The sequence below is a fragment of the Chrysochloris asiatica genome, unplaced genomic scaffold, assembly GCF_000296735.1.
Source record: "Chrysochloris asiatica unplaced genomic scaffold, ChrAsi1.0 scaffold00087, whole genome shotgun sequence".
NCBI classification, from domain to species: Eukaryota; Metazoa; Chordata; class Mammalia; order Afrosoricida; family Chrysochloridae; genus Chrysochloris; species Chrysochloris asiatica.
Genome location: NW_006408605.1, coordinates 11,444,211 through 11,459,146, shown reverse-complemented (window position 1 = coordinate 11,459,146; position 14,936 = coordinate 11,444,211). Strand labels below are relative to the sequence as shown.

The window sequence follows — 14,936 nt, the reverse complement described above, 5'->3', positions numbered from 1 at the left end:
AACAAAACAAAAAACACAGCAAGATTACAGCAGTCCAGTTGTTGTTGTGTTGGTTCCGACTCTTGGCAATCTTGTGTGGGGATTCTGGGAATCGATTGGTGGGTTTGAACTGCTGACCTTTTGATTGGCAATCTAGTGCAAAAATGACACTTCAATATCTATCTTGAAGCACAATGTTGTCTTTGATAGGATAATATCCATACACCTACAAGGAATATCAGTTAATACTACTATTATTTAAATGTACCCACTAACCACTAAAGCCACTGATGATGAAATTGAATAATGTTATACCAACATTTTCAATCTGAAATTGATTAAACATGCAATCAAGGTGCATTGATAATTACTGGTGATTAGAGCACAAAGCAAAAATTGGATTGGAAACAAAAAGGAAGGATCAGCAGTTGGAAAATATGATGTTGGTGATAAAAATTATACTAGAGATCACATGATAGAATTTTGCAAGACCAGTAACTAATTCATTGCAATTACCTTTCTCAACAATATAAAAAGTGACTATACACATGAATCTCACTAAATGGAATACACAGGAATCAAATTGACTACATCTGTGGGATGAAATGATGGAGAAGCTCAATATCATCAGCCAAAACAAGGTCAAGGACCCACTGTCGAACAGACCAAAAATTACTCTTATGCAAGTTAAGAAAATTAAAACAAGTCCACAAGGGCTGAAATCTGACCTTAAGTATGTCCCTCTTGAATTTAGAGACCACCTCAAGAACAGATTTGATGCATTAAACACTCATGACCAAAGGCCAGAAGAGTTGTGGATGACATCATGAACCTCAAACACGAAGAAACCAAAAGGTCATTTTAAAAGATAGAGAAGACAAAAATGGATGTCAGAAGAGATTCTGAAAGTTGCTCTTGAGTGCAGAGAAGCTTAAGTGACTGGGAAAAATGAAGAAGTAAAACAGCTGAGCAGAAAAATTTTAAGGGTGGCTTGAGAAGATAATTCAAGTATAATGAAATGTGCAAAAACTGAAGGGGAAAAACACAATCATCATTTCTCATGATGAAAGAACTAAAGAAAATAATTCAAGCCTCAACCTGAAACACTGAGGGATTCCAAAGATAAAATAATGCATGATGTAGAAAGCATTAAAAGAAGATGGAAGGAACACACAGAATTACTATATCAAAAAGAAATGACTTGTGTTCAACCATTGTAAGAAATATCTATCCTATGATTAAGAATTGATGGTACTGATGCAGGAAGTACAAACTGCATGGAAAGCATTCACAAAAAATAAGGCTCCAGGAATTGAAGAAATATAGACTGAAAAGTTTCAACAAATGGATGCAGCACTGGAGGTGCTCACTTGTCAATGCCAAGCGATCTGAAAGACCTGGACAATCAATTTTAAGTGATCCATATTTGTGCCCATTCCTAACAGAATGGGGAAATCATCTAACAATATCATCATCATATGTAAGTAAAATTTTGCTGAAGATAATTCAAAAAAGGTTGTAACAGACTTTTTCGTCGCCACAACCAGCCGGCTAGAGGTTGCTGCAGCTGCGCTACCTCACCATCCACGTCACCGCTGCCACCATGCCCGGAGGTCTGCTTCTTGGGGATGAGGCCCCCAACTTCAAGGCCAATAGCACGATCGGCCGCATCCATTTCCACGACTCTCTGGGAGACTCATGGGGCATTCTCTTCTCCCACCCTCGGGACTTTACCCCAGTATGCACCACGGAGCTTGGCAGAGCTGCAAAGCTGGCACCAGAATTTGCCAAGAGGAGTGTTAAGTTGATTGCCCTTTCAATAGACAGTGTTGAAGACCATCTTGCCTGGAGCAAGGATATTAATGCATACAATGGTGAGGCACCCACAGAAAAATTGCCTTTTCCCACCATTGATGCTAAGAATCGGGACCTTGCTATCCTCTTGGGCATGCTGGATCCAGCAGAGAAAGACGAAAAGGGCATGCCTGTGACGGCTCGAGTGGTGTTTGTTTTTGGTCCTGACAAGAAACTGAAGCTGTCTATCCTCTATCCAGCTACCACTGGAAGGAACTTTGATGAAATTCTCAGAGTAGTCATCTCTCTCCAACTGACAGCAGAAAAGAGGGTTGCCACCCCAGTTGACTGGAAGGATGGAGACAGTGTGATGGTCCTTCCAACCATCCCTGAAGAGAAAGCCAAAAGAATTTTCCCTAAAGGAGTCTTCACCAAAGAGCTCCCATCTGGCAAGAAATACCTCCGCTACACTCCGCAGCCTTAAGTCTTTCCGGGAAGTTGGTGCTAGAGCTGCTCGCTTAGTATAGTGAGCCAGGAAATGCCAGCCACCAATCATGCATCAATCCCATACAAACATCCTGGTGTGATCACAGCCAAGGTCTTTAGGTTGTTGTGTTGTTGTTGTTAAGTGCTGTCGAGTCAGTTCTGACCCATAGCAACCCTGTACAGGGTTTCCGAGGGTGTAAATCTTTACGGGAGTAGAAAGCCTCATCTTTCTCCCGCGGAGCAGCTGGTAGTTAAACTGCTGACCTTGCGGTTCACAGCCCGATTCATAACCACTACGCTACCAGAGTTCCTTTAGGTTGTTGTAGTACTGGCTTATTAAATGAAAATGGCACTAAACATTGCTCGGGATTCTTGACTCTGTGCCTTCACCAGCATTACTTTCCACTCATGTATCTCAACATTGTGCTGGCTCTCTCTTTGGCATATGGATTTGGGCCTCAGATCTGATTTGGTCTCTGTAAGGTTTATGATCAAAACCTGGTTTAACTTCATGATAGGTTGACTCTCAAGTCTGTAACTATCTTAATGAAATCTTCTCTTCTGTTACCCATTTTGGGGAGCAACAGAACTTGAGGTTCAATTTCCTCTGTAAGTATCTTAGTGTATAACTCGAGAACTTGGAGTAGCCTGGATATTCATCAGAATTCAGTGTTTTGGCCATAGCTGGGGAGAAATTTTTTCAACTCTGCATTTCTCCAAGTAGGTGAGTGAAATGGGGAAAGGAGGAAGGAGGGATCTTTAAATACTTTGATATAAGGAAAAAAGTTGTGATAAATTTTTGTGAAAGCGGGGAAGCTATGGAAAAGACTCCCTGGACTGCCAGGGAGGTGTGAGCAGTAGGACAAGTGCTGTGTGCCTTTCACAGATTATTTCTGTGCATCGTGCACTCTGAGATGTTCCAGACATCAAAGAGCACACTGTGGGAGAGGAGGAGATTTAAAATAGTTTACAATAGAACTGTTCTTTCAGTGAGCGACTTATTTTCTGAATTTTGCTTTTTAGGGATCAAATAAAAACCTTTGTTGAAACTGGTAAAAAAAAAAAAGTTGTAACAGCACATCAATCAACAGGGAGATGCCAGAAACTAAACCCAGATTCAGCAGAGGACATGGAACAAGGGATATTGTTGATGTTAGATGGATTTAGGCTGAAAGCAGAGAATACCAGAAAGATGTTTATTTGTGCTTTATTGACTATACAAAGGCATTTGACTGTGTGGACCATAACAAACTATGGATAACACTGTGAAGAAAGGGGTATTCCAGAGCACTTAAGTGTGCTCATTAGGAATCTGTACATGGACCAGGAGGCAATCATTCAAACAGAACAAGGGGACACTGACAGGTTTAGAATCAGGAAAGGTGTTGCTGGGGTTGTATCTATTCACCATACTTATTTAATCTGGATGCTTAGCAAAATATCCAAGAAGCTGTATTATATGAAAAAGAACATGACATCAGGATGGGAGGAACACTCATTAATAACTTTCAATATGCAAATGATACAACCTTGCTTGCTGGATTGGAAGAAAGCTTAAAATACTTATGAAGATCAAAGACTATAGTCTATAGTGTTACAATACCTTGCGGTTCTTCCCTCTCCCCTCCCTCCAACTCCATTTTGTCTGTTTCCCCCGCCCTAAGCTACAAGGCGTGTAGTTTAAAGGATAACGTGGCTTTTGATAGGCCAGAGCTAAATCACCTCAGCAATGACCACTCCCTTCCTATTGAATCTATATAAATCCCCTCCCTGCCTGTTGACGCTCTCTTCTTCTTCTTCCTCCTCTCCTCCTGTCTGCCTCCTGCCTTCTCTCTCCGGCAGAGGTTACCTGCCTCACCCTGAATAAAGGTCTCTAGATGGGCCATCTGGTGTGAGGTGTGGTTGATGAGCGGTGCCGGGTCCTTTCATATAGTATGGATTGCACCTCAATGTAAAGATAAAACTCCTCACAGCTGGACCAATAAAAAATATCATGATAAGCAGAGAAAAAATATTGAGGTTGTCAAAGACTTCATTTTGCTTGGATTCACAATTAACACTCATGGATGCCGCAGTCAAGAAACGAAACAATGTATAGCATTTGGCAAATCTTCTGCGTAAGACTTCTTTAAAGTGTTCAAGAGCCAAGTATTCAGTCTGAGGACTAAGGTACATCTGACTTAAGTCATAGCATTTTCAATAGCCTTATAGGCATGTGAAAGTTGGACAATGAATAAGGTCATAGAATAATTGATGCATTTGAATTATGACATTGAAGAAGAATAATGAAAGTACCATGGATTGCCAGAAGAACAAACAAATCTGTCTTGGAAGAAGTGCAGTCAGAATGCTCCTTTGAAGCCAGGCTGGTGTGACTTTGTCTACCATACTTCAGGCATGTTAACAGGAGGGATAAGTTCCTGGAGAGGACATCATACTTCATGAATGTATAATGGAGTGTCAGCACAAAAGAGGAAGAATCACAAAGAGACTAATGGACACAGTGGCAGCAACCATGGGCGCAAACTAACAATTGTGAGGATGGAGCAGGACCTGACAGTTTTTTGTTCTGTTGTACATAGGTACTGATTCCATGGCATCTAATAACAACAACATGGTGGTGCGGTAAAGTTAGCATGGACTACTAAGAGCAAAAATAGCAGTTCAAACCCACCAGCCACTCCTTAGGAGAAAGATGAGGTTGTGTGCTCTCTTGAAGATTTATAGTCTGGGAAACACTGATAGGGTCACTATGAGTCAGAATCAACTGGATGGCAGTGGGTTTGGTGCTCTTTTATATCAAAAACTTTTTCTCATTTTGGGTATCTTTAAAAAAAATATTTTATTGTGAAATGAGTGAAGGTTTATAAAGCAGGTCATCAGTTTTACATTCAGTAAATCATATGCCTTGCTTCATTATAATGATTGTAATCCCCACCATGTACCATCAGTTAACAGTAACAGTATTTACCTCTATTCATTTTAACTCATGCATTCTTCCCTGTGTCTCAAGAAAACCTTTTTTAAAAAATATTTTTACAATTGGTCTCATACAATATTTATCCTTTGTGATTGACTAATTTCACTCAGCATGACCTTCAGGTTCATTCATGTTGTGAGGTACTTTGCAGATTCATTGTTTTTCTTCAAAGTTGCATAGTATTCCCTTGTGTGTATGCACTCAATTTTGTTTAACCATTCCTCTGTTGATGGACATTTAGGCTGTCTCATCTATTTGATATTCCTCTTGTAGACAGCATATGTTGTTGTTATTAAGTGCCATTGAGTTGGTTCTGACCCATAGTCACCCTGTATAGGGTTTCCAAGGAGTGACTGGTGAACTTGAACCACCAACCTTACAGTTCAAACCAATTTTGAAGTTCAGCACATTAACCCTCTGCGCCACACCAAGACTCCAACCAGCATACAGAAGGATCCTTTTTTCCTTATCCATTCTGCTACTCTTTGTCTCTTTACTGGTACATTTAATCCATTTACATTCAGTGGTAGCTTCATAGGATAAGCACTGGACCTAGAACTATAATCTCAGCAGTTCAAGTCCACCAGTCACCCCACACTGTCTTGTCAATGACATTTTGCATTCTTTCTGTATGATGTTCTTGATGTCATTCCACAACTCTTCTGGTCTTCAGTCTTTAGTGTTTAATATATCAAATCTGTTCTTCAGATGATCTCTAAATTCAGGTGAGATCTACTCAAGGTCATATTTTGGCTCTAATGGACTTGTTTTCATTTTCTTCAGCTTCAGTCTGAATTTGCATATGAGCAATTAATGGTCTGTTCCATAATCTACCCCCGACCTTGTTTTGGCTGGTGATATGGAGCTTTTCCACCATCTCTTTCCACAGATTTCAGTTTGGTTTCTGTGCATTCCACCTGGTGAGGTCCATGTGTATAGCCGTCTCTTATGCTGTCTAAAAAAGTGTTTGAAATGAACAAATCATTTGTTTTGAGGCAGAATTCTATCATGTGATCTCTAGCATCATTTCTATCACCAAGGCCATATTTTCCAACTACTGATCCTCTCTCTTTGTTTCCATCCTTTGCCATTCCAATCACCATTAATGATCAATACATCTTGATTGCCTGTTTGATCAATTTCAGATTGAAGAAGTTGATAGAATTCTTCTATTTCATCCTCACTGGCTTTTGTGGTTGGTGTGTAAAGTTGAATAATAGTGGTATTAACTGGTCTTCCCTGTAGATAGATGGATATTATCCTATTACTGTCATCACTGTACCTCATAGCATATCTTGATATGTTCTTTTTGATGATATATGTGATTCCATTTCTTTTCAATTTGTCATTCTCGGCATAATAAACCATGTGATTGGCAGATTCAAAATGGACAATACCAGTCCATTTCAGCTCACTAATGCCTAAGATATCGATGTTTATGCGTTCCACTTCATTTCTGACAATTTCTAATTTTCTTGGATTCATACTTCATACATTCCATGTTCCGATTATTAATGGATGTTTACAGCTGTTTCTCTTCATTTTGAGTTGTGCCCCATCAGCAAATGAAGGTCCTGCAGGCTTTTCTTCCACAGGCTTTACTCCATTCATGTCAATGACATTTTGCATTCTTCCTGTATGATGTTCTTGATGTCATCCCACAACTCTTCTGGTCTGCAGTCTTTAGTGTCTAATGTATCAAATCTGTTCTTCAGATGATCTCTAAATTCAGGTGAGATATATTCAAGGTCATATTTTGGTTAACTCTACTTTGAGGAGGCAGCTCTTCCCCAGTTACATTTTGAGTGCTTTCCAACCTGAGGGGCTCATTTTCCAGCATTATATCTGACAATGTTTCTCTGCTATTCATAAGGGTTTCAGTGATGAAATATTTGGAAGTAATTTGTCACTCCTTCTTCCTATTCTCTTTGTCTGGAAGCTCATCTGAAACCTGTCCACCATGGGTGACCTTGCTGGTATTTAAAATACCCATGGCATAGCTTTCAGAATCACAGCAACTCACAAGCCACTGCAGTATGACAAACTGCCAGATGAGTGGTGGTCTTCCTCTTTTTCACTGACTTTCCACTTTGCCTAGCATGATGTCCTTATCCAGGAACTGGTCTCTTCTGATAACATGTCCAAAGTATGAGAGATAACATCTGGCCATCCTGGTTTCTAAGAAGCATTCTGGCTGTACTTCTTCCAACACTGATTTGTTAATCTAGCAGTTTATGGTACTTTTAATATTCTCCTAGAACACCATAGCTCAAATCAATTCTTCTATGACTTTCCTTATTCGCTGTCCAACTTTCACATGTATATGAAGCTATTGAAAATACTATGTCTTGGGTCAGGTATGACCCAAACTGATAATTATGTTCTTGAATACTTTAAAAAGGTCTTGTGCAGCAAGATTTGCCTAATGCAATATGTCATTTGATTTCTTGACTGCTGCTTCCATGAGTGTTTATGGTCTGTGCAACCAAAATGAAGTATTTGACAACATCAGTCTTTTCTCCATTTATTGTGATGTTATTTATAGATCCAGTGGTGAGGATTTTTGTTTTCTTTACATTAAGGTACAACTCACACTGAAGGCGTGGTATGTAAAAATCCATTGAACTATAATTTGGAGTCATGGTGTGACACTTTAGGGCAATGATGAATGAAATACCATTAATCTTGAATTTGACGTTCCCAATATAGTAAACCATATGATGGTCTGATTCAAAATGACCAAGACTAGTCCATTTCTGCTCACTAATACCTAGGATATTGATCTTTATGTGTTTCATTTCATTGGTCCAGTTGTGAGTATTTTAATTTTCTTTACATTGAGGTGAAATTCATACTACAGGCTGTGGTCTTTACTCTTCTTCAGTAAGTACTTTAAGTCTTCTTTTTCTGTGTGGGGGGAGGGAAGGATAGGTAAGAGTAAGGAGTGAAGAGTTAAAAGTTTAACTATGGTTAGAGCTAGGGTCAGTTTTAGGAGTAAGGGTTGGGCTAGGGCTAGGACTGTCTTGGCCTAGTTTTTAGTTTTACAGTCAGATTTATTTATTTATTTTCCCTTAAAAATTACTTGATTTCATCTACATTTGAAAATTCTATAATTATATTATTCCTTCTCTTTACTATATTCATTTTTCTGTTGTTTATTGTTGCAACTGTGTCTCTAGCTCTCTATTTTCAGTCCTACAATATCTGTTTTTCTTTAAATATTTCCATATCTGGGTTCAGCTTAGGTGATATTGTCATATACACTAGTCTCAAGTTGTTGTCTGCTGTTTTTGGTTTTCTATCCAAAGAATGCACTTTAATATTTTTCATAAAGTTGGTCTGTTTGTTGTTGTTGTTTTATAAATTCTTTTAATTTTGTTTATCTGAAAATGTCTTCATTTCACCATCATATTTGATGGACAATTTTTTGGATATAGAAATCTTGGTTGCCAGTTTTTTCTTTCAGAGTTTTATGTATATCATTTCATTTTCTTGAATGCATGGTTTCTAATGAGAAATCAGTGCTTAGTCTTATTGATTTTCCTCGCTTGTAGGTAAGTTTCATTTTTCCTGAGATTCTTTCCTTTTCTTTGATTTTTAAAAGTTTGATTATTATATGTCTTGATGTTTTTATTTTGGAGTCTATACTGTTTGGAGTTTGTTCAATTTCTTGAATGTCTATCTTCTCATTTTCCATGGTGTTAGGGAAGGTTTCTTCCAATAACTTTAGGATAATATTCTCTATTTTCTTTCTTTTTTGGGCTCTTTCTATTCTGAAATTGCAATCACAAGTACGTTATTCCTCTTGGTAGTGTCCCACATAAATCTTAGACTTTCACAAGATTTGTTGCTGTTGTTCTTTTTTTCTGATTGATACTTTGTTTATGGTGGTGGTTATGTGCTGTGGAGTCAGTTCTGACTCATAGCAACCCTATACAGGGTTTCCAAGGCTGTAAATCTTTATGGGAGCATAAAACCTCATCTTTATCCCATGGAACGGCTGGTAATTTCGAACTGCTGACTGTGAGATTAGCAGCCTAATTCATAACCACTACACTCTAGCAGATAAATATTGAGAGGTTTTTCTTAAGCACAGTAATTTGCTTTTCTATTGCTTCAATTTTACTTTAGTGTATTATCTATTTCTGAAGCCTCAGTGGTAATCTTTTGGCTTTCTGATCACGGTTTTTGTATAGTCCCCAGTGTTGTTTTTTTTTTTTCATTCATATTTTATTAGTTTGTTTCCTGAATTCTTTAAAGTTTTGTTCATGTTTTCCTTGATCATTTAAAATAAACATTTTTTAAAGTTGCTTTATCAGCATTCTTTTAAATTTCTCATCAGGTAGTTCTAATATAATTTCTGGTTTTGTATCTTCTGACTCTGTATTTTGGTCACTTGTCTGAAACATTCTAACTTGTTTCTGTGTATTAGCTGAACTTGTCTGTTTTCTCTCAGACATTGTGATGTTATATTTATATTTGAATGATGATTGTATATCAGTGTGTTCTCAGGTGGATGTGGTAGAAACATGAAGTATGAACACAGTTAGTTATCTGTTCACTGTTTGTGTAGGGTAGTTCAGGATGGGTTTATATACCTGCTCCAGAAGGGCATGGAAGGAAGGTATGGGAACAAGGAGAACTATACCCCCTTGCTGCCAACCTTTAGCTGCATCCTGTGCCTGCAGGACACAATAGCAACAGCTGCTCACAAAAGCCCAAGATAACTGTGCCACTCCATGCCAGCCCAAGTCCACCTGTTTTTCTTCTCTTTAACTGCTCCTGTTCAGTTTCCTTTTCCAGTTTTCTGTCCTGTCCCCTGATTCTCAGAGTTCCAGAATTCCCATTTGTATTTGTTTCACTTGGTCTACCATGTCTTTGTTGTATAGGATCAACTTAGTACATCTTCCTACTCCATCATATTTCCCCGGTTCTCTCCCATTTTGGTTTTGATGACTTCCAGTTTTCCCAGGTTCATACTTCATACATGCCACATTATAATTATTAATGGACATTTGCAGCTGTTTCTTCGCAGTTTGACTTGTGCCCCATCAGCAAATGAAGGTCTTGAAAGCTTTGCTCCATTCACATCATTAAGATCAACTCTACTTTGAGGAGGAAGTGCCTCCCCAGTCATATTTTGAGTGTCTACCAACCTGAGAGGCTCATATTCTGGCACTATATCAGCCAATGTTTTGATGCTAGTCATAGGTTTTCAGTGGCTAACAATTCAGAAGTTTCCACCTCTCCTCCTTCCTAGTATGCTTTAGTCTGAAAGTTCCACTGAATTCTGTCCACTATGGGTGACCAGTGGCATAGCTTCCAGCATCCCAGAAATACATACCTAAAGTATGACAAGCTGACAGACTAGTGATGGTAATTCACAGCAACAAACAAACTACCACAGTACAACAAACTGACAAACAAGTGGTGATAATTATGGTATATCTCTCAGTTTATTCAGTTTTTAAAAATGTTCTTAATACAGTTTTCCATTAATGCTATTATTCCCAAGTGTTGTTGTTATAAATATTTTGGCTGCTGTTTGAAATTAAACAATTTTCAAAAATTCATTTTCTGATTTTCATGTTGCTCAGCCCAGGTATATGATTGATTTTTAAAAATTGCTTAGTACCCATAAATCTCATTAATTTTCTTATTGATATTGATAATTTATCTGTATATTCCTTTCTATTTCACTATGTGTAAAATGATCTTCTATCAAAAAATGTTTGCACCAATATATTGACAGGGAACTGCTAGAAACTCAATCAGAATTCAGAAGAGGACAAGGAACAGGTGCAACATTGCTGATATCAGATGGATCTTGACTAAAAGTAGAGAAGACCAGAAAGATGTTTAACTGTGTTTCATTGACTATGCAAAGATATTTGACTGTGTGGATCATGACAAATTATGGATAATATTGCAAAGAACGGGAATTCCAGAACACTTCATTGTACTGATCAGACTTGTGCGTATACCAAGGGGCAGTCATTCAAACAGAATAAAGGGATACTGCATGGTTGAAAATATGGAAAGATATGTGTCACTATACTTATTCAATCTTTATGCTGAGCAAATAATTCAAGAAATTGTACTATATGAAGAAGAACATGGCATTAAGATTTGAGGAAGACTCATTAACAACCTGGATTATGCAGATGACACAGTCTTGCTTACTAAAAGTGAACAACAGGACTGTTAAAGAGACTATCTCCATCCCATGCAATATACTTAGTCACTTTGCTGAAAATCAGTTGGGTGTATGTGGATGGGTTAATTTCTGGATTCTCTATTCTATTCCTCTGATCAATGTATCTTTCATTGTACCGGTACCAAGCTGTTTTGACCACTGTAGCCGTGTAGTAAATTTTGAAATCAAGGAGTGAGAAACTTCCAACTTCATTCTTCTTCTTAAACAGTGCTTTGCTTATCCTGGGTCTCTTTCCTTGCCATATAAAGTTTGTAATTGTTTTTCCATCGCTTTGAAGAATGCCATTGGAATCTGGATTGAGATTGCATTATATGTGTAAATTGCTTTGGGTAGTATTGACATTTTAAAATGAACTTCCTATCCAGGAGCATGGTATAGTCTTCCATTTTTGTAAGTCTCTTTTGGTTTCTTGTAGTAGTGTTTTGTAGTTTTCTCTGTATAGGTCCTTTGATCATGAGACAGTGTCCTTCTTTATCTCTTATGCTGTTTTTTATCTTAAAGTTTATTTTATCAGAGATTAGTATTGCTACTCCTGCTTATTTATTGTTGCAGTTAGCTTGGTATATATTTTTTCCCATCCTTTAACTTTTAGCCTGTTTTTGTCTTTGTGTGTAAGGTGTGCCTCTTGCAGGCAGCATATTGAAGGGTCTTGTTTTCTTATCCATTCTGCCACTCTCTGTCTCTTCACTGGTGCATTGAATCCATTGACATTCAATGTAATTATCGATAGGTATGAATTAATTGCTGTCATTATGTTAATTTTGGGGGGAGTGCTGTTCGTTCCTTTGTTCTGTATGCCTTCTTGTGCTGAGTTTGTGTTTTGTGCTATTTCTTGTTGGTTTTTTCATAGTTTTCATGTTTGCTTGTTCTGCTTGGAAGTTCATTTTCATGGTAAGTTGTGAAATATTAACTTTCTTTGGGGTTACCTTATAGTCTATTAACTTTTCTCTCCATTTAAGACAATCTATTATATCCTGTAATCTACCTGATCTCCTCACCACCTGGATCTCTGTTCCTACATTTTTCCCTTCTTTGATATTGATATTATTTTGATCTTTGGTTGACCTCCCAGCTCCTTTGAATTTGTTGTAGTAGTTTTTTTCTGTTCTGGACTCTGCTCTCCGTCGTCTGAGTTTCAGGTGGTGTTGCCACGTCTGTCAGTCTCTGGTTGTTGTCTGTTCTTGTTGGTTTTCATGCCAAAGAACTCCCTTTAGGATGTTTTGAAGTGCTGGATTGGCTTTGACAAAATTTCTTAGTTTCTGTTTGCCTGGAATGTTTTGATTGCACCATCATATTTGATTGATAGTTTTGCTGGATAGATGATTCTTGGTTGGCAGTTTTTTCCTTTTAGGGTTTTGTATATGTATCCCCATTGCCTTCTTGCTTGCATGGTTTCTGCTGAGAACTCAGAGCTTAATCTGATTTGCTTACCTTTGTAAGTAACACTTCTCTTTTCCCTGGCCACTTTTAGGATTTTCTTCTTGTCTTTGATTTTGGAGAGCTTGATTATTATATGTCTTGGTGATTTTCTTTTGGCGTCTATCCTTCCTGAGGTACGTTCAGCTTCTTGAACGTTTATTTTCTCATCTTTCAAGATGTTACAGAAATTTTCTTCAAGAAGCTCTTCCACTATCTCCTCTGTGGACTTTTCTGATTCTTCCTGTTCTGGAAAGTCAATAATTCTCAAGTTGTTCCTCTTCATGTTATCCAGCATGAATCTTAGACTCTCTTCAGATTTTCTTAACCTTTTTTCTGCTTGTTCTTCTACCTTAGCAGTATTGAGAGATTTTTCTTCCAGCTTGCTGATTTTGGCTTCCATCTCTTCAATTCTGCTCTTTTCCCCTTTCAGTGTATTGTCCATTTCTGATATTTTATTATTAATCATCTGGACCTCTTTTTGCAGGTTTTGAATTGTTTCCAATGCTGTATCGACCTTGTTTAATTGCTCTTGTAGTACTTTCCTGACTTCTTCCTTGTTTTCCTTGAATTTATTTCATATCATTCTTCTGAATTCTTTCTCAGGCAAATCCAAAACCTGCTATTCCTCTTCTGGAGAGCCTTTGTCTGTCTCCAGCTCATTTGTCTCAGTTACTTTTCTGTTTGGGGACATGTTTTGAGATCTTTTGCTGTGTTTTTTGGGGCCATTTCCAGTATTTATGTGGGTTTTAATGCTTAAATGGATGTTTGTTGCTGTGTTATTAAGCTTACTGGGTGTCTCCTGGTGGATATGATCAGGAGATAGACTTCTCTTTTCATGTGGAATACTTAGAAGCTGTTATTGGCTCTTGTCTGAATGGAGGAATATTATGGAGTATGCTTATAACTTGGCTATATGGTTATGATTGCTGTCTCTTCCTGGGTAACATAGGGAGAAAAATCTCCCACCTCCAGGAAAAATGAGTGATCAAAAGGATCAAAAGCAGAAGCAATATAAAAACAGAGATAAAAGCCACCATTTTGAAACAAAAATAAAACTGGCTGACTGGCCAGTCACCTTGCTACACAGTTAGTGTGTGCACCATAAAAGCCTCCAGCAGTGGGTGGGGATGTTTGCTTGCTCAGGCCCCTCCTCTAGTCACCACTGTAGAGGTGTGTAAATAGATATTGAGAAGTTAATAGGAGAAAGATTGTCTACTATTTTTGTCTCTGAAGGTCAGTTAGGTATCTGCGTGTGCACAGCATAATTCTCGGGATAGTTGCATCCTTTTACAGATTGTTCATATGGTTTGTCTGTCAGGCCTGACAGGACTGCTTTTTTCTTGCTGGATATGCTGGAGTAAAGGGTCCTGCACAAGTTAATTTTAGGGATGCAACCCAGATGCTGACGTCATAAGTAGCCGCCAAAGAGTTTGCCCTTGGGACCAATAGGGCTGTTTCTCTCTGTGCTGTGAGAAAAACTGTGGGCTCAACGCTGGACTTTTTTTGGGGGGTGGTGCACACCCACCCACCTGAAGTCGTCTGGGCTGGGCAAAGAAGGCACGACAGGGAAGAGAAGGGAAAAAATGTGTAGAATCCCCCCACACCTCCTTTTGCAACTGTCACTGCTCCACTTTTAGTGCCAGTTCCCTGTGCTGGTCTGGCTGTAGCCCCGCCCTCTGAACTCCACCTGGGCAGGATGGCTGCAGAGGGAGTCCTGTTTCTCAAGCAATTTCTAAATCACAGTGTTTTCCTTTATACCATGATTTTTACACTGTCATGTGTGGGAAACTAACATCCTACACCTTATGTTAGATGTAGAGCTCTGGTACTATTCCATGAAAGCAGCTTCTCTGGGTTTTCAATCCCTCCCCCATGGAGCCTACCCTACCTGACTCTGCCTCTACTGCCACCAGAACTGGAAGTCCTGTTCTATCCCTTTTTGAAAGTGGCGTATTAAAATCTCCCACTATAATTGCAGATTTGTCTATTTCTTTCTTCAATTCTAGTAGGGTTGCTTTATATATCTTGGTGCTCTTTCATTGGGAGTGTAGATATTTATTA

At 38.5% G+C, this 14,936-nt stretch overlaps 1 protein-coding gene across 1 annotated transcript; it reads left to right on the top strand.

Annotated features, from left to right (window-relative positions):
* The first annotated feature begins 1,526 nt into the window (after positions 1-1,526).
* Positions 1,527-2,377, top strand: LOC102838976 (peroxiredoxin-6-like). The gene has a single exon (XM_006866180.1). The coding sequence runs from the start codon at positions 1,583-1,585 to the stop codon at positions 2,255-2,257; it is 675 nt and encodes a 224-aa protein (XP_006866242.1). The 5' UTR covers positions 1,527-1,582; the 3' UTR covers positions 2,258-2,377.
* The last annotated feature ends 12,559 nt before the right edge of the window (positions 2,378-14,936 follow it).